Raw genomic sequence first — 23,931 nt, 5'->3', positions numbered from 1 at the left:
ACCTGTATATACACATATATATATATACATATAGTATACATATATATGTATATTTATATTAAATAAACGTTTACTAACAAAATATTTTTTAATTTTCTCTCTCAACGTTATCTTAACATTTTACGTTAGTTTCTCGCTAGATTTTATGTCAAAGAAGAGTGACTCTTCTCATTTTCTTTCATCTCATATCAGCTTATGGAAAAATTTTCCGATTAACGATAACGTCCTTGTTCTTTTTTTTTTCCAGAGATTTAATAACGTTTCGACATGGTCGTTCCCTCGGACCATGCGCTCCACGAGGCGATTCAAGTGTCGCCGCTGGTTCTCTCCGACGATGTCAGACGACAAAAGGTGAATATATTAGAAAAGTAGTTTCATCTATTCTATCGGATTCCGTTTGCGTAAATCGCAGCATTTATGTAATCAAAATAAATGTCGCATTAATCTTATCTCTTGGATGTTTATAAATTTTATAAATCGTCCACCTTGAACGCTCGGTCTTTTATAAAATTAATCATACGATGACCTCAAAGGCCAAAATCTATATCGAGTTTGGCATGTCATAAAAATATGCCATGAAAATATAACGAATCGAAAAACAACATTAGAAAATAGAGGAACATTCCGAGATAAATTCTCTGTGGTGATTTTTTTTTTTTTATTCTTTCGCGCAAAAATATTTAGTTTCTACAAATTAAAATTGCAAATTCTCTAAATGCAATGGCCTTAAATTTAAAAAAATATTGCACACAATTTAATTGCGCGTATACATATAGTAAGATAAATTTATATATATTTATTTTAACGTCATGCTCGTCTTATTGATAAAATTTCGTTTTTTTATTAAATGTTTAAGTATTATCAAACTCATTACACACAGTTTCTCACGACGCGTGCGTTGTTAATTCGCAAAAAACACATAGCATTTCATTTATTTTTGCAATTTCGAATCCCGTACAAGTGGCAAGGCAAAACGAGAGTCAACTTTTCGAAACTTCAAGTTTAAGAGTTTAGTGACACGAGACGGATCATCCGCAGATATTTTCTCGTTTCAATAATTATCAATCGTGTTATACACATACGATTAGATATCGCGTTACATAAATCAATTGCGTACACAAAACCGGTTTTCCCCGAAAGTAGCTGTTTTGAGATGCGAAGAAGACCCCCGACACTCTCTGATTCTCAAAACTGCTCGCTTGCACAATATTTACGCAGATAACACACGTTACAACACAGATGAAAAGTTGTCGTATGAATGTTTTTTTTTTTTTTTTCAGCGTTTTAATGAGCCGAGATTCGCGTATTCTTAATAATTCAAACTTGACAGTAAAACAAAAATATAGTTTATATACATATCTGCGATACAGAAAGAAAAACAATTATATTAATGACTTTTTCTTTTCAGAACGAAATTTTCTTTAACTGCGCATATTATAAATTTGCCATGTTCCCAACTCTGCAACTGTAATAACGTGTTGCAGATCTCACTCGATCGATCAATGTCGCGCGCGTGTACTCTTGTTTACGTTGCGTTTCTAACAACAAAAAAAAAAAAAGAAAAAAAATCCGCACTATGGATAACGACGGATTTCAAGTTAGTGGATCAAGTTGGATTTCGTTGGGTTATCGTGTCGTAAACCATCGATTTTTATCCCGTTCCCCAAGTCACAGGGTTATCGGGTAGGTAATCCCGCGTTAATAAAAGTTCACAAGACATGTGAACAGTTTATCACTACAGAGATAACATGATAGGAGTCATCGGAGAGGGACGACTATCGAGTGAGAAAAATAACTCTCGTTTAAAACATTGTTAATCTTTAATTAATCCGCTCGATATTTTTTTCCGCGTTTACTACAAAAAAAAATGGAGGAAGGTGTTCATAAATAACATTCGCGAAAATTACATTGCAAATTAAATGTGCAAAAATTATAATTATTTTACGACACTCGAGAATAATCGAATGTGTTACACGAATTTTTTTTATCGACGTAGTGTGTGTGTGTGTGAGTTAAATTGCACACACGCGCTTATACCGGAAGAGAATTGCAAAGTTCACGAATATTCAATATTCAGCTATTGACGTTTTCCCATGATTTAACGCGCTCATTTGCTTCGGAAAACAGAATGTGCAGCGCGCGACGATCGTGCGGCGCTTTTTATCAAACACAAAATGTTTTTCTAAAAAAAAAAAAAAAAAAAAACTATTGATTCATTGACTTCGCACTTGAGATAATTCACGCAAATTTGTCGTAAAAACTGGTATTTATCACTTGTGTATAATAAGCAGCTGATTTAGACAAGTTTAAGTATGTTTACGTTAGCACGTGAATTCGCGCGAAGGCGAGAATCTCGTCACGAGAGCGAATGTTTAAAAGCGATAGATTCATTCGAGCGCACGTGTTTGCGCTTCTTAGTTAGAAGCGATTTAATAAATTCACGAAAGCGGCGACGCGAGAGATTTCCTCTGATTAGTCGGCTTAGAATCCAGTTAGAAATACACGCTGCGTAATAGATGACATAACGTTGTAAACAATATAGCGTGGTTTACACCGATCTACATATAGGTGTGAATATCGCATATATTTTTCCTTCGTCGCGATATAACGGCGACGATGGCGGAAATGGTATTAAAAGATTATATGCACGTTTTAACGCGTGATTTTATTAAGACAAAAAAAAAAACAAAAAAAAAAAAAACATTGTGTTCACAGGTCGAGAATCACATGGAGAATATGCGACTGTCCGCGGCGACCGTCAGAAGGATTCAGGACGTTTTCGTTTCGGAAATGAACAAGGGCATTCATCAGCAACCGTCCTCGCTGCAGATGGAAAACACGTACATACCGGAACTGCTCGATGGAACAGGTCGTTGACTAAGTTTGACTCGCGACTTCTAATATCTCGCTTGAACGATAAGCGCGTGTATTGCGCGCGCACGCTTGAAACCCAAGTTAATTCCTTTGTAGTACTTACAAACAAACAAAAAAAGACGTTATCTCCGCCGAGATATCGAGAAAAGAAAACCGGTTAATTTCATTAGAGCGATTTATCTAGCGTATTTTTTTTTCTGTGTTTATCTACTTGGAAGAATTTCACAGCACTTGATTTCGAAATTAAATTAAAAAGAAACAAAATTCGAAACGATTATTTTCATTTGTTTTGTTTGTTTGTTTTTTTTTTTTTATCGAAAAGTTTGTTGTTTTGAAACATTTGCAGAAGAGGGTCTGTACTTGGCGCTCGACCTTGGCGGCACCAATTTTCGCGTATTGCTACTGGAACTGTCCCATGGTGCTCCCATACGGCAAGAAGTAAAGCGATACTACATCGGATCCGAGTTGAGAGTCGGTTCAGCAATTCCTTTGTTCGATCATCTTGCCGCTTGTGTCAGTGATTTCGTCATCGCTCAGGGTCTTCAGGACATAGAGCTTCCTCTCGGTAAATTGAGCTCCCTATATCTGCCTTCTCTTTATATCTGCACATCGGGATATCGCGAAACCTTTAATTAACGCGAGCTACTGCCGATGGTGCTGCACACGACGGTTTCTATAAATAATACAATCTCGGGACGCGTGTATCCGTTTCATCCCTCCCGTCATCCCGGAGACCCGGGACGACGGAAAGATACCGATTATTAATCTTTATTTTAATTACATAACGTCGAGAATCTCCTCAACGCGAATGTCAAGGGGACAGAGATAATAGTTCGAGTCACGAAGGTGTCGAGTGTTTCAAATTGCGAGGATAAAAAAACACTCGACGGAATTTTCCGCGGAGAATAAAAAAATCCGTCGATTTTTTTTACTCACATCTCGTCCCCGTTCTCGTCCCCAACAACTTCGTATCATTTTTTTTTTTCTACTCTCAATTCTCCGACGTGCTTCACACAGGTTTCACGTTCTCGTTCCCAATGATCCAGCATTCCCTGGACGTCGGTATTCTGGTGACATGGACTAAGAGTTTTAACTGTCCGGACGCCATGAACAAGGACGTCGTGAGGTTGTTGCGAGAGGCTCTCGACCGACGAGGCGACACGAAGGTAAAGGTCGTGGCGATTCTGAACGACACCACGGGCACGCTTGTGCAGGGCTCGACGTTGGATCACAACACGGCGATCGGACTTATCTTGGGAACCGGCAGCAACGCCTGCTATCTGGAACGAGCGGACCGCGTCGAGCACTGGGAAACGGAAAGACACGGCGAGCGACAAGTGAGTTTAACGATACATACGTTTGTGTAATGTTAAAAATAATTTTGCGCCAGATAAATCTCGACTTGCGAGCTCGAAATAAACTTTACTTCTCCGGCAAAAAAAATATATTTCTCGATGACGCCGAATAGCGGATGAGATTTGTCTGAAAAGAAAACGCGACTCGCTTAAGAAATCCTGCACATCTACGTGCGAAAATCCGCAAATTATCGATCTGATTTTTTTTCTTCTTTTCACCGCTCAAGGTTATCATCGATATCGAATGGGGCGCTTTCGGAGACAACGGCGTTCTCGACTTTATCAAGACGGATTTTGATCGTGAAAACGATGCCAACTCCCTTATCGCGAAATCATTTACGTAAGTGAACAATTATCGTAGCGCATATTATCTGTAATTATGTTGTAATTGTTGTGTGTGCGATATGTGAGAGTACGGGGGAGAGAAAATATTATTACGCCGATAACACACACGAAAAACATCCGTATCTTGCACAAGTTGAACTTTTTTGTTAATTTTATCCGCGCGATAATGTAATTGTGTACTTAATTAAAATTATGTTACTCTCGACCAATTAAACTGATTGTCAAAAAGTTTTCTTTACGCAATACTAACTGCGATACATCTGTTTTCTTTGAAAAAATTAAAAAAAAAAAAAACTATATTCAACGAATATGCTAAATAAAATGTTTCATATTCATTTATTTACACGCGATATAGAACTCGAAGAAGTTTTAGAAAACGTGCGCGAAAAAAAACTCTATGCACAAGATTCGTTTACGGCGCACGTTTGTGGACGCGTACGAAGAAAAATCCTTAGATATTACATCATGGTGACTTCTGTCTTTCTTTAGATTTGAAAAGTACATTTCTGGCAAATATCTCGGCGAGGTGGTTCGCGTGATACTTGCGAGGTTGACCAAAGAGGGGCTTTTGTTTGTAGGAGAAAATATACCGCAGAGCCTTCTAACACCTGGCAGTCTTACCACCGATCTAGTCTCGCACATCGAACTGTAAGTCCGCGGTTTCAAATCTGATTAAATCGATCTTCGGACTTACTTATTTTTTTCTTTTCTTCACACGTTTCGTGCTTTCAGGGATTCGGTGAACGGTGGTGACAGTAATACGCAGGAGGTTCTTGGAAAATTTGGCATCATTCCGGATCAGGATGACATTAGAGTCGTTCAATACGTGTGCGAGGTCGCCTCCAACCGCGCGGCTCTTCTGGTATCGATATGTAAGTTGATGACGCATGTTACAACGTACGTACCTTTAATCTTCGGAGGACCGGAAGCCCCTCCCTTTTAGGGACTCGACGGTGGTATCATCTTTTTCGCTGCTCGACCCCATGACAAAAAAGTTGTTAAAAATAAAAAAGTCGATCAAAAACATGCCGGTCCTCGAGAAGGTTAAATATTATATTGCCGAAAGAGATAAAATGTGATGTAATCTTATTTTTGATATTTTTTCTCAAAGGTGTCGCGAGTTTACTGGATCGTATCGACAAGGAACAGGTTACGGTCGCCGTGGACGGGTCTTTGTACAAGCATCATCCTCGGTTAGAGAACTGGATGAAGCGGTATATTTCGCTTCTCTCGCCAAATCGAAAGGTACGTGAGTGAGAAACAAACTCACGCTCTTTACAAATGTATATTTTACAACAAATTTGTAAAATGATCTTTTCAACATTTGTGTCTAATTACGCATATTTTTTTTTTCTAATTGCGCAGTTCAAATTAATCCACGCGGAGGACGGAAGCGGCAAGGGCGCCGCGCTCGTTTCCGCAATCGCGCAAAGACTCAAGAAGCGATTGGAATAGTCGCAAATATATATATATATATATCTCTGGAATATATCCTACTCTCAGTCGTCGCAGTCGTCGTTATTGTGGCACGACACCAATGCGAAAAATCGTCGGTCTAGCCATAGAAATTTATATCCGTCAGCAGATCCCAGATCAATATACACACGTTATTATTGTAGTTGTTTTTTCGCGAATAATCGCGAATAAATACTTCTCACCTCATCAAATTATATGTACAGTGAAAATTCTCTGATGCATACATATCGATAAAAATTTTAATAATAATAAGTACCACACGAAATACATACATTGCGAAGTGCGTTGTTCGCATTGACCTCGCGATGAAACGAGGTGCCAATAAAAAAAAAAAAAAAAAAAAAAAAAAAAAAAAAAAAAAAAAAAAAAAAAAAAAAAAAAAAAAAAAAAGATAAGGGATGTCGAGAGAGCGAGAGAGAAGATCGATCGGACGGATGTGGGAGAAGCGTGTGTGCGGGTGTGCCATTTTATAATTATACATATATACACATACATACACATATATACATATACATATATATATATATACACATATGCATGTCGGATGTGTGAGCGAGAACAAATTGTGAGAGACAGATCACCGCGAGAGGGAGAATAAAATGATATTATTTATTATCAACGTGGAACACACGGAAGAAGGACGTTATGTGCGTTTGCGACGTTGAAATGTTACGTAAACGTTTGAGAACGTTCTTTTTTTTCTTTTTGTACAACAGACATCAAATTGTTATAATAAAAAATTTAGCAAAAAACATACCACATCGATTTTTATTGTAACGGCGTTTCTCTCTTTTTATGTGCGCGCTCATTTCGAATTTGAAATTCAAATTATGTATAACTTTGATATACAGTGGTGAGAATGCGTTTTATATTAATCATTTATTCTTTAAAGGCCACTTATTTTCTTACTGACCGCGAATGCGCGCGGATCAGTTTCGCCAACTCCGATTGACGCAATCGATCCGATTGACTCGACGAACCAATCGCGTCGACGGTCGATCGCTCGAATTGACCAATCCGCCGTTTTGAATCGATTATGTTAATCGGAGCTGGCGAAACCGGCCCGGCATGCATATACATTGCGATTTTGTGCGCGGAAAGTGAGCAATGAGAATGAGATCTAATTATTGCGACGCGATTGGTTCGCGGTTCAATACTTTCGATACTTCGAGAATCGCGGGGTTTGCGCACAACGATAGATTTCAATATATGTATGTACGGCTCGCCTTGTCATGTTATCGACAATGTTAAAGTTGGACATTTCGATTATCCCCGACCCAATTGGTAATCGCGCGAAGCTCTTGTGTCTTGGTGCACGTTTGTTTTTTTGTTTTTTTTTTTTTTTTCATCGTAAGTATTCGCAATCTCGGATATTTCCGAAATTCTCAGCGAAGCTAATATATACTTCCGATATAATATTTTCAAAACGAATGCAAAAAAAGCACATATGTAAAATCAGAAACGAAATCAATAAATTCGAACCTCGCGAGACGGAAGTATCTCTTCGATAATTACCTCACGTCTGTCGGACGTTAGTTTTTCTTTTGCGTTTTTCCACAGATCCGAGACGAGAGAAAAAACTCGTCGGAAAAACGAGGAAAATCGTTACTTGCAAATCGTGGAAGCGTGGAAAAGTGAAAGACGCGCTTTCCTCGCGCTTTTAATGCGGGTGCTAAGCGCCACGGAGAATGTGCACGCGATAAGTCCGGCCTATTGATCTTGTTGCTAGGCGGTCCGCGCACTGCCGCTGCCGTCGCCGGCCGTTTTCAAATCCAGCTGGGTTTCCCGCCGGAGACCGGCAGATGGCGGCAGCGGCGCGCGCGGAGAGCCGCTCCGGCCGAGTGACAGCTCGCGAGGCTCGAACTGTCATCTCAAGAGCGGTGGCCCGTACGCAGAGTGCCGTGGTTTCTCGCGTGGTTTTTCGCCCCCCGGTTTGTACTGCAAGTAAAACGCCGCGGTGACGCGCAACGAGTTCGCACCGTCTACGTGAACACGTTCGGTCTGTCACCGGACACGATCGGGGAATCGCACGTTGTTTTTTTTTTCTTCCCCCCCGTCGAAAAAGCCGAACGACCGCGCCGCGCACGGTGGGTGCGCACGCAAGGGAGAACGGCCTGCCTCGCTCGCCGTCGCCGGTTCGGCCAGTCTACTGGAAGATTCCATTGTGAGAGTGGGCTTTCGAAAAGTTTCGCGAAACTGCCGGCGAGTTTTCGCGGACAGCCATCGTCGGCGCAACGTCGTCGGACAAAAACCAGGTAACGTGCGTTTTCAAACCCGTCGATCGGCCCGGTCGACGGCGCCTTTGCGAAATTCGCAAGTGTTGTACCTGTATAAATGTATGTACGTATATGTAACACGTATGTGTGCGATTTCTGGCGTGCTAGTGTGCGTGTGTGTGTGTGGGTATATGCGCGTGTACGTGACGTGTGCGAGAGAGAGAGAGAGGGAGGACAAGTTGAGGTTATTACAGCGACCGCTCTCTCTGGATTCAGCTGGGCTCTCAGCTGATGCACCGACCAACCGGTTCGCCGCCGCGGCTGTGCCTTCGGAGTCGATTCCCCGCGGACGTGATGTAGCTCTCGTTCGTTTCGCGATCGTCGCGCTTTGTTGCCGAGAATGAGAATAGGCCCCCGCGATCGGATCCAATTGGATCGGTTGTGATTCATCGGTTTTCGCGATTACGCGATCGCGCGTGTAATTTACACACACACACACACACATATACGCGCGAGAGGAAAATTCAAGTCGACGATAACATCGCGAGATATCGTCGCTGATCAACGCTGACGATGCGAACGCGCGATCCCCGGTACAGCCGGGTTGAGGGAGAGGGGGCGTTTATATGTGCTTTCACACATGAGGTTGCACCGATAATGTGCCTCAATGATGTCTCAACAACGAAAAGTGCAACTTCACGTGCGAAGACATTAAACGCCCCAGCCTGCACACAAAAAGCACACGAGAGGAAAACCGTGGGGGGGGAGGGGGAAGGAAGGGGGAGGGAAAAAGGGAGCCAGCGTTCGGTTAACTGTTAAGGGTTAGCGCTTGAACCGCGGTCGGCGGAGAATCGAACGCGCTTTCCGAAACGAATCGGCTCGTTAAAAACTCAGCAGCTCCGTCAATTTTATAAATTCCGAACGCGAAGCGACAACGCGCTCGCGTTTACTGTTAGATATAATACATATATACCAAAGCCGCGCGACGGACGCGCGGAGTGTCTTGTCATCCTTGGTTATACTTACGGAAACAACGTTTCTTTCTTTTGTTATATCGAGAGATAACATTACCTATCCCAACAACTCTCCTCGAGTTTTTCTTCTCCTCGATATTCCAATGATTTTATAAAAAGACGAAACATGAAAGAGGAAAAAAAAAAAAAACAAGTTATGTAATCCAACATTTCGCATTTGTAGCGCGATTCCGTAATCGCGTTCGTACGACGTTTGTAATTTGATTGTCCGTTGCGTTGATTGTCGCAACCGATCGTTTTTCCTCGCGGCATCAAATTAGTTTGTTAGAGAATTATCATTTCGTAAATATTCATTAGAACGAGTGCGCGAACCAGATGCGCTTGTATAAAAAAAAAAAGAATCTGCGCGAGTTTGACGTAATCGGGACGATTTGAAAAAAACTCACTTCTGCACAAGTCAATTATTTGATTTGAACGCCGTCGCTCTTTTCGCGACGGGTTTTTTATAAATAATATACAATTTTACGGTGCTTTATCGAAATAAAAACTCATGAGGTCATGCGTGTCGCGTCTTGTCATCCTGATCGTGCATTTTTTACGCTCCTGTCAAGGGCAGAAATGGCTATTCGCCCACACTCGTCGTGTTTGTTCGTGATACTTTGCGTACCGGCGATTTCACCTCACCCGGCGATGCTGACGATCGTACGCGGGCGTCGATTCTCTCTGTTTCTCTCTCTCTCTCTCTCCCTCTTTCTGTCTATCTCTCTTTCTCTCTCTCAGCGCTGACCTCCAACAACGTCACACGGTAACAACACGTAGCACACGGTAGAACCGATTGATATTTCTCAAAGGAAGAGGATAATCGCGGTGAAATCGATATCTCTTCAATTATTCCCCGTAGAGAGAAAATCGCTTTTCACTCGTATATTTGCGATAGTCATGTTAGAATGAAAAAAAAAAAAAAAAAAAAAAAAAAAAAAAAAAAAAAAAAAAAAATATTACATTTCTCTCCCAGTCGCGATGTAATTTCGGAAAAACGTCAGGTCCGCAAGTTAAGTTTGCAAATAACAATTTTAGCCGATAGCGAAAACAAAAATTGATAAGAGTCAAGGCAATGTCTACAGTAGATACGCAATGTTTCGACTGTCTACTGTAAAACGTTTATTCCATCTCTCTCCCTCTCTCTCTCTTTCTCTCGAAACGCAAAATCAACCTGTCGAAAACACGCACGACGTGGAAACCTTGTTTACTCTCTGCCTCTCTTTTGGGGGTCAACTTTCGCCCGCTCGCGGCAGAAAAAAAAAAAAAAAAAAAAAAGAATATTCCGTTAAATATCGCGTTTAAATTACGTGAATCAGCGTTACGTGGTGCGCATGATTGCACAAGTGGGAGCGTTCATTCACCATTTGCGTAACTTTGGAACTGTCGGCGAACAAAGGCGAGTCCGAAAATTTTGCATTTTCCGCAAAGAAGCCCTCCCGGAATACAACACCCCGCGCGCACGTCTTCCACGTTGTACTCTTCTCTCCCCGCCGTGACAAAAAAAAAAAAAAAAACATCCATCACACGTTGCGCGCCTTGTCAGTCGTGTACATACAACCCGGGTATTCCGCCGGGTGTAGTGTCTTGAAATATCTCATTACAAATCTCTCGTGGAAGATAAGCCGAAATAATTCGCCGAGAGGACTAAAGTAATCTCGCGTAATGTCATTCATTCTGAAGTGGCTCTCTCTCTCTCTCGAAAGAGAGCGAGAGAAAGAGAAGAAGACATCGTTGAGAAACGGTGCCGTACATTGCGCAAATTTAATTCCGCGCCCTTATTGTACGATTTAATTATACGGCGTACACCATAGCCGCGCCGCATGGATCATTCAAGCTAAGGATCTTCGCGTCTCGGAGCGAAACTCGCATACAGGTGCGAATTACACACACAGCGATATCGTATTTCTTATTTAATTTTGCGTGCCAATTAGTATCGCCAAGTGTTTTTGTTATTTATTTTGCAATGCGGTAAACATTACATGTTTATTTTTTGCGTTAAACAAAATATTTCAACTTTGCGCCGATATCTCGCGGTTCGAATTTTTATCGCCGTTTTGATCCGGAGACGCGCGTCTCTCTCGCGGAAGGTCCTGAAAGACGGAGGGAATCGCGTGAGGAAACGGCAACGAGGACGACGACTGCGGCACCGTTATCGCTCGCGAATCGACTCGCTTTTCCGTGAAGCGCCGCCGCCGCCGCCGCCGCGCGCGCTGCACCGTCGAGGTCACCGCGCCCGGCTGCAGCTGAGCTTTCAGCTGACGAGCGGAGGCTGCGACCGGTTCGCCATGCTCCTTCCCTCCTCTTCCTCCTCCTCCTCTTCCCTCCCCCACCCGCTTCCCCTCCTTCTCCTCCTACTCTCCCCGTCTCTCTTTCGCGCTCTCTCGCGCGTCTCTTTTTTTATTCTTAGCCACCTCATTTTTCCCTTTAAATCGCCTTTCACGTGTTCCGTGCGACTCTGTCTTCGCCGCTCTGTGTCGTCTTTCTTCTCCTCCTTCTCTTCTTTCTGCTCCTCCCTCGCTCGCTCGCCTATCCCTCTTTTAGTATGTTCGTATTGTTTCATCGTGCGCTACACAGCCGCGAACGGCCGACTTCACTGAACCAGTTCCGAACCGTTTCGATCGCGCGTCTCTTCGGCACGTTCCGCGTGACGCGGCGAGCGCACGCCGTCTCGAGAGTAACGCGACGAGAGTGCGACAGACAAGAGCGCGAGGTAATTTCGGGGCGCTGGAAGAATGAAGAAGCGGGATGGGGGTGGGGAAGAGGAGACGCGAACTGAATGCGCTCTGTGACGCACATACGTTGCACACACTGTGATTTTTGGCAGCGATGCATTCGCGGAAAACTCGCACCGAGTTCGAGCGGTGACGAAAAATTACGACTCCAACATCTGACCTCGCGCGAACGCGCGAGAAACTTTGCCAAAAGAACGAATGTGCGATATATATATATATATATTTGTTTCTCTAGTCTTTATCAAGAGAATTTCGAGTTTTTGTTTACCAATGAGAGAGAGCGAATTAATTACACAATTTTCTGTGCCAACATTTTTGTACGCCAACAAATTTTAATTACGTAATTCTCTCTCTCTGTGTGTGTGTGTGTGTCGGTTTAAAAGTACGCGCACAAAAAGAAAGTAATTTACACTCCAGTATTTGTGAAAGCGCTACACGCTGTATCTCTAATAATAACGGTTAACAAGAAGCGACATTTTTGTTAATCGCGTTTTTTTGCGTCGAGAACCAGTCGTCGCGCGGACCGAACAAAAAAAAAAAAAAAAACCATTTCATCTTCTCGCGCGCGCGACAAACGACTCGCGATTACGTGTTCGTACAAGATCTCTGCTCTCACGCGGTGATAAAAAAAAAATAAAAAAAACAAAATTAAAAGGCTCGGACATTGACAACCGGCAGCCAAACAATCTTATCGAATATCGCAATACTTCTGGAAAATGTAAGCGAAATTTGACGCGAGCTCGTTGTGCTCGCGGGACAATGCGCGATTGTGTCGATCGGTTCGCGTCGATCGGACACTGGCGCAAGAAATGCTTTTTTAAATTCGACCGAGCTGCAATTTATATTCGACGGGATTTAGTTTCTTTTTTATTGTGGCAGAAGTAATAAATACTAATTTTATTTTATTTATCAGCTGTTTTATCTGAAAAGTGAGTGAGTTTAATTTGCGAGCCGCAACAGCTTTGAGAGAAACTGGTTTGATCGACGTGTATACACGCCAACGTTAAACTCGCGCTCAGTTAAACACCCGAAGACGGAAATTCCGGAATCGATATTAAACCAAAGTAATAGGTAAAGTAATCGATCGGCTTTGCCAATTCGCTTCGCCGGTGTTTTTGAAGTATCTCTCGCGACCGGAGCGTTCGCGTGCGCGACGCGGATCAAACCCGAAGAAAGAAACTCTCCGCGCAGTTAAATTGATCGTAATTGGGCTGCCGTCGGCGGCAGTAAAATGTTGCGATCCCGTCGTTCAACTGCGTTTTATCGTCACAGCAACCGGTTACATTGTGGATCGCCTCGCTCGTAAAAACGCCGATTGTAAGGGAGCCTCGATCTCTCGGGGCCGCAAGAGAGAAAAAATCCACAGACCGGTATTCTCGCCACGCATTTAGCATTAAAACGCCGCCGCCGCCGCTCGCTTCGCGAAGTGCGCTTTTTATTTAATATAAAATCCAATGTTACATATATAGAAGAGAAAGAGAGAGAGAGAGAGAGAGAGAGAGAGAGAGAGAGAGAGAGAGAGAAGACACACTTGTTTTAAATTAATCAGAGAAGAGATGTGTGTGCGAAAAAATCCGGCAAATTAATTAAAGATTAATTGACGTAACCGGACGAGACGTGTGTGTTCGCGGTACTGTTGTAATTTTTTTTTTTTTTATTCCCCCTTCTCTTGTCCATCTTTCTCGGCTTTTTTATACGAGTCCGTTTTTTGCACCGTCGATACATTATTCATTATCCGCGCAAAATTACCGCTCTCGCGCTAAATGACACACGCGGTGTGTTACTCTTCGTTGGTATTAAATAATTCAGACTACACCCCCTCTCCGAAGGTATCCCCGTTATCCGGTAATCTCGTCGCCGTTTGCCGTTACGTCGCTTGGTAAACCCGTCATCCCGGGACCGTGTTACAAGCGACGTCATACGGGAATCGCCGAGATGTAAAAGTCAACTCCCCGAGAGAAGAATTCAACTCTCGCGTACAAAATTGTCGCTTAACGAAAATGAAATTTACACTCGCGAGCTCTCGCGGTGTCATCAAACAAAAAAAAAAAGATTAATCTCAATTACTGGAAAAAAAAAAAAAAAAAAAAAAAAAAACGAAGCAAACTACAGTAATTTGCTCGGTTTTTCCGCTCGCTCTTTCTCTCACGCTTTCTGCGTTTGAAATAAAACAGCTGATTATTCGGAAATGTAGATAGAACAAGAGCGAAATGGTAGGAAATTCAATTAAAAATGTCCACTCGTCCAATTTCTTTGGATTTTGTGCAATTTCGCTTGGGCGCGCGCGAGAGAGAGAGAGAGAGAGAGAGAGAGAGAGAGAGAGAGAGAGCGCCACGTATCCTCGTGCAAATCATGCGCTTTGAGGATTATAAGATATTACTTCGGTTAAAACGTTTTGCGGCCTTCAACGTGATGGAAGTATATTCCATCTCTCTATTTCTCTCTCTCTCTCTCTCTCTGGATCCCGGGGATCCTCTCCTCAGTGGCTCTACGGGTTATGTAACGCGGATTACAGTGCCGCCTCAGTTGAGGGTTAATAGTTGTTCATGGGACAAATTGGTTAAAATTCATTATCGTTCCACTCGGTTCTTATCGCGCGCGCGCACGCACGACCAGCGAAAATAATGATTCACGCCCGACACTTCAATCTTCGCGTTAAGTGTGTCATAGCTCGTTTTCTTTCTTCGCGATCGATATATAAATTTATAAATCGGTATATAAATTTTTGCTCGAAAGCTGTCGTAAAAATTTGCACGTATTATATCACGTATAATGTATACAAATTTATACATGACGAAGAGAGCAAAAAGCGCGCACTTTTAATTTCAATTTAAGTCGACGAGAGAGACATTCGCAGTTGACAATCCAAAACGACTAAAAAAAAAAAGAAAAAAAAAAACGTTTAACACGCTCTCATAAAACGATAACAAAAAAACAAGAGCGACACACGTCGCACACTCTCTTATCCTTTACGGTAGTTAATACATCGCTTCCAAATGAAACATTAACTCTCAGAGAGAGAGACACGTAATTGGTGTATCATTACTCGCAAATTACTTCGCGACGTAACATACGACCCGTTTTATTTCTGTCACCTGAGGAGTTTAGGTTTGAAAGGAAAAAAACTCTATTTAAAAAACGTGAAAGAAAATTACGGGATTTTTGGAACAACCGTGTCGCTCGAAACAAAACCTCGGAGAAAATGGATTTGCGCGTTTGTTTGTGTTAACTTGAGGATCTCGCACGATTTCGCATTGTGAGGTGAGCGCGCAGCCGCTCCCGCGGAAAAAAAAAAAAAAAAAAAAAAGAAACGACCACTTGTATTATTCCATTCCGTGTAACGAATGACTAATAACTGATTCAGCTCGGTTTAGCAACACAAGGATCGATTGTTCGGACAGTATTGCTCAACTCGCTCGGTCATTCACTGTGTGGATGTGCATCTATCGCGGTTGGCAACCGACGTTCGCTCGGCGTCGCGCCCGCGAGACTTCGTTGTTGCTAAGCGGCGGGATTTCCATGCGCGCACATCGGCCGTGTTGCTCTTGTGTGCAAGCACCGGCTGCATCTCGGTTAAAACCGTCGCGGCGCGGTTGAGAACCGCTGAGACCTCCCGAGATAGCTCACATACTCGGGGGCTCTCCCGGTTAGGCATCGGCAGACAGCGAGGCGCTGCTCGCGCAACGGCGTGTGTCACTCGGGGAGATTGAATAATCGGCGCGTTCCGCGCGATTCGAAAAGTGCAATCGATATCGGTGCGTTCGCCCGCTCGCGGCGGCCGATAACCGATAAGGGACGTCATCGCCGCGGCCGAGTACGCGTCGAGGCCGTCGTTTATTAGTTTAGCTCTCTTTCTCTTTCTCTCGGACCGGGAAGGCAAATTGGAAGCCTTCTGAAAAATCACTCGCGAACACGTTGCATCTTCTGATGCAATTTTGAAATGATTGAGAAAGACACGCGCGCGATTTCTATCATCCCTCTGTCGCGTTTGAAATCGCGAAAGATGATCGAAGAGAGCAAATTAAATTTGAAGAATCGTTTTAGATCTCAATCGTGATTAGATTGCGGCGTTTCTTAGAAGCCGCTGCAATAAATTCTCGATACGACGTTACATCGCGCGCGATCCGCTTTAATGTCCGCTCTAATTCGTTTAAACAAACAAACTGTGTGCGATATATTGATAAATTTTTATCGCACAATTCGGTTTGTAATGTTCTCGCGAATTATCTTCGCTCTCACATGTACATTTTGTGCGCGACGCTTTTGCTGTGTTACACACTCGCGCCCACGGGCTATTTCCACTTGTTGATGCAAACGAATTAGCGCATTAAATCTAGAAAGGCGGAATTATTTATGTACGCGGTGGTGTGGCGCACGCGCGCGCGCGCGCGCGTGATACAAAATTCGCGATATGCGAGGGGGAATAAAATCGCGTTATATCGAATTTAACATTAATAATCTCTTGTTTTTCTTAATGTTTCTCGAGAAATAACGGGCGATGTTAGAACGGGCGCGTTCTTCTTCGCCGCGAAAAAAATGCAAAGTGGACGTCACGCGAAACGTCAAACATTAATTGACTGGAAACAACCACATTTCTCTCGGTTACGTGTAGTTACCGTCAAGAAACTTCTCGCGTGAATATTAAAAAAAAAAAAAAAAGAAAAAAAAAACAAGAGAGAGCACAGTTTGGATGAGAAAACTTGGCAGCTTATCGCCGCCGCACAACTTCCACAGCTGTGTATTGAAGGAATGTGTATGTGTTTGCGCGCGCGCGAGGTAAAAGTTAGATAGCACCCAGAGATAGAGTTATCACTTGTAATATCTAATACTCTATCGCATATATACTCGCGCGCGCGCGCGAAGTTACATGTACGTGTTTCTTCCTCCGCGTTAGCAATTAAAACGCTACTGGTATTTGTTCCTTTTGTTTGCGATACACACGATCTCTATAATGCGATCTCGTGCAACCTGATCGTTGCCCGCTATATATATCGCTTTCGTTCGCGGCGGTATTCAACCGTCGTCGATGGAAGATTATTCAAGGCTATATCATTTCCAGAAAGCATTAATTAATAATAATCGCGCTACAATATATAACACCGCTTTGAAATAGCTCCGTCAGAGTTATTATTGTCTTTGATATACGGGGTGTCCCATTTAACTTGAATATCCTAAAAATATCTCGCTTATTTTTTATGCCGAAAAAAGAATCATTATTCAATTCGAGGAGACAAATAATGTAATAAACAAGAAATTTTTCTCAAGATCATATTTTTAAGAATTTCAAGGTCATTGTCATTTTTTTTAATCTGAAAATACATATTTTTATCCTCGCGATATGATAGGCAACGTCAAGGCGAATTCAAAAATTTTTTGTTTGTGTTACAATATTTGTCTCCTCGAATTGAATAATGACCCTTTTCAGCATCCTACTATCATACAAAATAAGCGAGATATTTAGGATGCTCAAGTTAGGTGGGACACACTGTATATATATATATATATATATATATTTGTAATAATTTGTTGTGCTTAACAACAGCTCTGCGAGAGCTATTGCCTCGCCGTTTAAAGCATTTAGTTTATGATGTTCTCTCATTGTGTAATTTCTATACTAGCGTCTCTAATAATGTTATTATTATTATTATTAATGTGTAAAGATTCAATGTAATATCGATTTTGTCGATTTCCGTTTGCCAGATGTATTGTTTGAAGAGTTAATGCGACTGCAATTACTCCCATTCGGTAATTACGCGGAATGCGTCCGGAAAGATCTACGGGACACAATGGTGGCTAGTGTTTCGGACGACGAAGCATGTCGATTCACGCGTTAACGTATCGCCGAAGAGCGATCGAGAGCTCTCTGGTCATTCTCTCTCTCTCTCTCTCTCTCTCTCTTTCTCTTTCTCTCTCTCCCCGGAATATTCCAAGGCCTTTCTTCTACTCCCGCCGCAAGAAGGGATTTTCGTAAACAAAATTTACGGTCGTTGAACTTGGCCGGTCACGACGACGGACGGTGTGTGTTGCTCGTAACCCGTCGTCGGCATCGGTGCGAGATCGTGTCGGGGTTTGCTCGTTTATTCTCTCGCTTGAAACGCGATTAAAAGTCCGTCCGGCCGAATATCGCTCCGCGATACTTGGATTAAACATCGCGATTTTCTCGTCTCTTCTTCTTCTTCTTCTTCTTCTTTTCGATATTAATCGCTCACGCTACCGGATATTATGAGGTACAATATATATATACAATAATTTGATTGTAATTATATAATCTCTTCGCATTTCGGTATCTATCTTATTAGAATTTGGTTTTAAAGAGAATCTTACACGTCTCTTCAGATTTTTATTTTACACACTCACTTGACACGCGAGCGACCGAAGAAAGAAATTATCTAGGATTCTTTTTGTCATCGAGTCTCTCTATTGCGAGAATAATAACAACACACACCGCGACACAATAAGTTGATATGTTTCTTTGTGCATTACAATTGGAGCGTCACGTTAATGATGCTAATTCCACCGGTAACTCATTGTTATCGCAGCCGGTTAACGCTCACATTATTTTATCTTTATCGCTGCTGACTTTTTGCGCTTATTACATCTCTCTCTCTTTCTCTCTCTCTCTCTCTCTCTCTCACTCTCTCGCGATTCTGAACTGCGCGCGATATTTCCGTAAATTTAGTCGTTTCTGTTTGTATTTTCTTGCTAATTTATTTAGCTGTTCCTACATTTATTTATTTCCGCAAGCTAATTGAAGAGAGAGAGAGAGAGAGAGAGAGAGAGAGGAACTTTCCGGGGTTTGGTCATCGTCGGAAACCGACGGTAACTGGAGCAGAATACGCACGATGTTTCTTTTTTTTTTTCTTTTTATCTTTTCCCGGTTTTTCTTTTTTTTTTTGCTAATTCGTTTTGCCGCGCGATGTTAACGCTGCGGCGCACGTGGAAACGGGGTTAAAAATCAGGCGTGGTCGGAGAACTGCGAAATTTTTCCGCGAACCTCGTCGTGTATTCCGTTCGCCGGTGGCTTTGTGTGTGGCGTTAAGCAATTTCCGAAGTACCCCAACGACATTTCGTTTCGCGACAATGGGGTACATGTGCGTTCCCGTTGCATATTTATCAGACGTCACGCTCGATAACAATCGCTCGGATTTCTTAATTATCTCCGGCGCGCGCGCACGGAGGGTGGTGGCTTCGTGCAGTTTTCGTGCAGTTTTCGCGATGCACCGACCGGTGATCGGCTTTTACAAAAAAAAAAAAAACGGAAAAGGGACCCGCGCAAGCGGGAATTTGTTGCTCGTTGCGAACAAAAACAGCGGGAACGCTGACTTACGCGCAAGAGCGAAATACTCCTAAAAAAGAATTACAGAAACACGAACGCAGCGGCGAAAATAATGCACTAAAACGCGCATTTTACATATATAACGTTTATACAACCATTGTGCCGGATAAAATAATGTTTTTTTTATCGCACGCGGTGGGATAAATAGTCTATCTCTCTCTCTCTCTCTTTCTTTCACAGGAAACAAAAATAAATGGGCGTTGTATTCTGAGCGCAAAACGGCGACGGATCATAAAGCATCGGGGTCGTGCGAAAATTTTCGTGCGATTCGCTATTCGATGTTTACGAGCAATCGTTTGATCGTCCTATCTCACGGGAGGCTCTCGGGATTGTACAGATATACATTGCTTATTCTCTATGCAAATTGCGTTGCTCTAAATGGTAGCGCCGCTGCGCGAAGATAAAGCCGTCGGCTTTTCGAACGAGTTCGCTTCGAATCTCGTTTTATTTCTGAACGGTAATGCCGTCGGTCACATTTTTGTTTTTAATTTGATTTCTATTTTTTTTTTTCGTTTTTTTTTTATATATTTCCTCTAATTTCATGCGTGTAATGCAATTTAATTCTTTAAACTTGAAATTTGCGTCCGCATAAAATTGTTAACAAATTTTAATTAAATTTCACTTTTATTCGCTCGTCACGTTCTGGTCGCCGTTTTTTGGTTTCGCAACTATCGGTTTGACCGTGCCGGTTTCTCGAAAACTATTTGCGCGCAAATCGCTATCGCGTCGATAAATCGGTCCTTCATTCGGAGGAAACACGTCGGGATGTGCGAACCGCATAAACACACAGAAGCCGAGAAGAGGCTGTTGCACACACTAGCACAGTGTGCCAATCCGCTGTTGCGACTCTATGCGGTTGCATGTGGCTATAGTAGCGCATAGAGAATCTACCGTCCTTTTTGCAAACATTGCTCGGCATCTCCCCGCGCGAGAGTTTGTACTAGCTTTCCCGAGAATATCCTCGACTCGGTTTCTCTGTGCGACCGGAACGTACGGAGAGTTCCCTAATTTGTCTTAGAAAAAATTTGTGAGAAGATAACTTGGCACACAGCACTTGAAAACGTAGGAAAAAATCTCGAGAGCAGGTTTTTTTTTTGAAGACAATAATAACAACAACAATAAAGATAATAAGATTTTCATTTACACACATTGCGATCTTAATCGCAATAGATTCGATCGAGACTTCGCCTGGCGAAGTCGTTTTTTTGCGATTTCTCGGGCCGCGCGGACACGCCCGATTTTCACTCATTCTCTCTTGGCCGTCGTCGCATTCCCGGCGTGGTCGACGAGAAAAGTAGATGAAGACGAGATCATATAATTAGAAAGTACACGCGGTCACGTGACCTTAGGTGGAGTCCGGGAATACTTCGCGGGCCCGCGAAAAGCATGACCATGTTGTTAATTTAGCAAGTACTATTAGTAGTAGTAGTAGTAGTAGTAGTAGTAGTTTATTTGCGAGTTTGGTGCGCGCTCCTCCTTCCTATACGGACGGATTTTCTCACCGACCGCGGACTTGGTCATTATTTTTCGTGTAACACTTTCGTTACGTCGACGTTTATTCTCAGCGCGCGCTCGTTGAGATAAAAGATCGCCGATATATACTCATGTGTCGCAATAATGCGCAACGACGGAATTAGCGTCTATCCAAACAACACACACATTCTGTGTGTCCGCGGGCGTATGAAAATTCGTTGACTCGATTATTACAAGGACCGATGAACACGTTCGGTCGATTGGATCCGATCGGAGGGAAAAAGGGCTGTCTCCAACAGTTTGCGGATGGGACAGTTTCGTGTGGGACAGGCGGGACTATCTCCCAGCCTGTAGCCCTTTATCTACAGAATCTCTCTCTCGGATCGTTAAGTCCAATAATCACACGACGAGAGAGAGAGAGAGAGAAAACGCGACTAGATGACAAAATTAGATCGTAATTAATTTCGTTCCTCTGATATGTGTGTAATGTGTGCGTAGCGTCGGGAGAATCGTAAAATTGGATTTATTAAATTTAACTGTTTCGCGCAAGCGCGTGTGTATTATTATTATTATTTTTTTTTTTATGTCAATTTGTTAAAGTCGCGATTTTTCACGATGTTAGATTCGATTTTTTCTGGATTTTTTTTTTTGACTTCTTTTTTAAATTGTATTTCGCGTGAGAGGTTCGAAAATAAGGTTCGGTTTATACGAAGAGGGAACGAAGCCTCGAAGCGCATCGAGTGTTCACTGCGAAATTACACAACGAGACGCGCTATTCACGCACAAACGACACACAGGCCGCGCCTTTCATACTCCCACATCGTCGTCGGCGAGAGAACACAATCGGTGCTTCGACGGATCACGAGCAAAGGGAAGGGCCATCTCTCGTCTCTGAGAGATGATTTACATGGGAAATCTTTGTCTATACTCTCCCGCGTCGAGAAAGAGATAGATAGATAGAGAGAGAGAAAGAGAGAGAGAGAGAGAGAGAGAGAATTGGCTGACACATGCACGTGCACGCCCGCGTGCGTGCACCGCGTTGCGTCACATGTTTTACGGCGATATTTTTAGCGGGTCGACTGCTCCGTCCGCACCGCGGTCTCTTCTCTATTGATACGACGAGAAGCGCGTCACGTGGTGAACGCTACTTCGAAATTGAAATAGCTGACGCACGTCGACGTTTCGAACGACGGTCTTAACTCCCTTCGTCATCGGATTTTGTCGTCTATTTAACGCCGAGGTTTCTTTTTATTTTCATTCTGTGTTCTTCGTCGCGCGCGCTTCTCATTTCACCGTTCAGGCCGATACAACAATGGCCAAAAATACCGTTGGTAGTTACCGCGCCGCCAAGATTTAAAGACGGAAATACTATCCTCTCCGGAAGGGATACAAAAACGGCGTCACGTATCAATGTCGCGATTACGTTTCGAGGATGAACATCGCTCCGATCGAGATCATCATTTTGCGAGGAAGGAGGCGATCTTCCGAAAACGAGCGAATTATGTACGCTTGATTAAAACGCGCTGACTCACGTAAGCGCACGCCTCTGTTTGTCGCGCGCTCTTTTTCCACATACCGGGTGTTGCGGACGTTTTCTCTCGACTGCACAAACGCACAAACATCGAACCGAGAATAAAATTGTCTCGCTAGTTCGTATTGGCAAATATCGGTATTGTCAAATTCAATTCACGTTATTGCGCGTTAATTAACACGTTCGAAGATAAATAATTTCGCGAGTCGATTATTTTTTTTTTTTTTTTGATTCAATCGAATTAATCTTGGCTGGATAGATATCAGCAACTTTATTTTAAGTGTCAAAATATTTCCTCGTTCATTTCAGTTTTCTGTCAAGTTTTTCAGAAATGCGTTTGTTTTTTTTACAAAAATGTCCAGAAAAATCTGACAAGAAATAACGGAAAAACGCTATTTGTGCGGCGTTATATTCTTCATTCGAGCGCAAACTATCCGCAAACAACAATTAGCGCGAGATGAATACAAACTACTACTACGGTGCGTATTCGCTCGTCCGGTTTGTGTTCATTAAAATTCATGAAAAGTCAATTAGCCGATTAATCATGGCGCGCGCTCCTTTAGGATGCAAGGATTACCTATCCTTGCTCTTCCCGATTAAATGCGGTATTATATCGTACCAAATGCGCGTGCAATTCTCGATTCTCGCTGGCGCTATCGCGTGTGCATATCGCATCTCTCTTTCTCTCTCTCTCTCTCTCTCTCTCTCTCTTTCTGTTCTCTTCTCCATTATATACGTCAGTGATTTAAACGGACGGACTATTCGTAGTCGTCACGATAGAATTTATTATATAATAACGTATCGTGCGATTAAATCATACGGCACGTTACAATGTTGATGAGCTCGGATTTCGCTTGAAATGTTTCGATCCGTGTTGAATTTCGATAATCAACACGTGATACTTTCGGGAAACACAGCGCATATAATATTATCTCATCTCCGCGTCTGCCGCTCTCAGATTATTAATTAGGTAATAAAATACATCGGTTTCATGTAGCATTTTGCAAAAAAAATATCTCATTGCATTCAGCTTCCGAATAAAAATCCACGTAGTTTATTGTATTTTTTTATTTGGAGCGAGAGAGAGAGAGAAAGAGAGGGGTTTGTGAGAAGTTTTTTACTTTGAGGAACGTACGTGACGTCGCGTATTATAACATGTTTTTTCTGGCTCGACATTTCTCATTGGTTTTTCTTCGCACCATTAATAAGATATCGACCTGGATTTGTGCCGTTTAAAATGACCCGTTCCACTCCGCAACAATCTCGAGTTGTCCGTGTTCAGTAGCCATGAAGGCACCGGTTGTGGAAGGGACCTTGTTTGGTTTTTAATCTTTAAGCTATACCTACGGTTTCGCATTACTGATGATATTCATATATACATAAGGCTATATATACATATATATATATATATATATATATATATATATATATATTTATATATACACACACACACACACATACACACATCGAATGCCACCGGCAATAACAACCATGTTCTTTCCGACCGATGCGCGCGATGATGCAAGCAAGCACTTCTCTCGAAGGTTCTGACGAGAACAATCAACACTCGTTTGCAT

At 42.6% G+C, this 23,931-nt stretch overlaps 2 protein-coding genes across 4 annotated transcripts in view; both read left to right on the top strand.

Annotated features, from left to right (window-relative positions):
• Window positions 1–6,244, top strand: part of LOC109859357 (hexokinase-1-like) — a 12,687-nt gene extending 6,443 nt beyond the window's left edge. Inside the window, exons 2-10 of the mRNA XM_020437538.1 lie at window positions 248–351; window positions 2,716–2,869; window positions 3,221–3,439; window positions 3,892–4,211; window positions 4,457–4,569; window positions 5,064–5,222; window positions 5,307–5,446; window positions 5,686–5,819; window positions 5,940–6,244. Coding sequence (XP_020293127.1) covers window positions 268–351; window positions 2,716–2,869; window positions 3,221–3,439; window positions 3,892–4,211; window positions 4,457–4,569; window positions 5,064–5,222; window positions 5,307–5,446; window positions 5,686–5,819; window positions 5,940–6,029 — 1,413 coding nt within the window. The 5' untranslated portion in view covers window positions 248–267 and the 3' untranslated portion in view covers window positions 6,030–6,244. The remainder of the gene's footprint in view (window positions 1–247; window positions 352–2,715; window positions 2,870–3,220; window positions 3,440–3,891; window positions 4,212–4,456; window positions 4,570–5,063; window positions 5,223–5,306; window positions 5,447–5,685; window positions 5,820–5,939) is intronic.
• Window positions 6,245–8,172: 1,928 nt separating this feature from the next.
• The window catches only part of LOC109859330 (sestrin homolog), a 171,636-nt gene continuing 155,877 nt past the window's right edge, over window positions 8,173–23,931 (top strand). For 2 of the 3 annotated variants that reach the window (XM_020437488.1, XM_020437496.1), the window contains exon 1: window positions 8,175–8,305. The gene's annotated coding sequence lies outside the window, so the exon portion shown is untranslated. Of the gene's footprint in view, window positions 8,306–23,931 lie in introns of all 3 variants that reach the window. The other variant, XM_020437504.1, reaches the window with a different exon arrangement.

The sequence above is a fragment of the Pseudomyrmex gracilis genome, unplaced genomic scaffold, assembly GCF_002006095.1.
Source record: "Pseudomyrmex gracilis isolate BER0280 unplaced genomic scaffold, ASM200609v1 scaffold_7, whole genome shotgun sequence".
NCBI classification, from domain to species: Eukaryota; Metazoa; Arthropoda; class Insecta; order Hymenoptera; family Formicidae; genus Pseudomyrmex; species Pseudomyrmex gracilis.
This window is presented reverse-complemented; position numbering and strand designations above follow the sequence as displayed.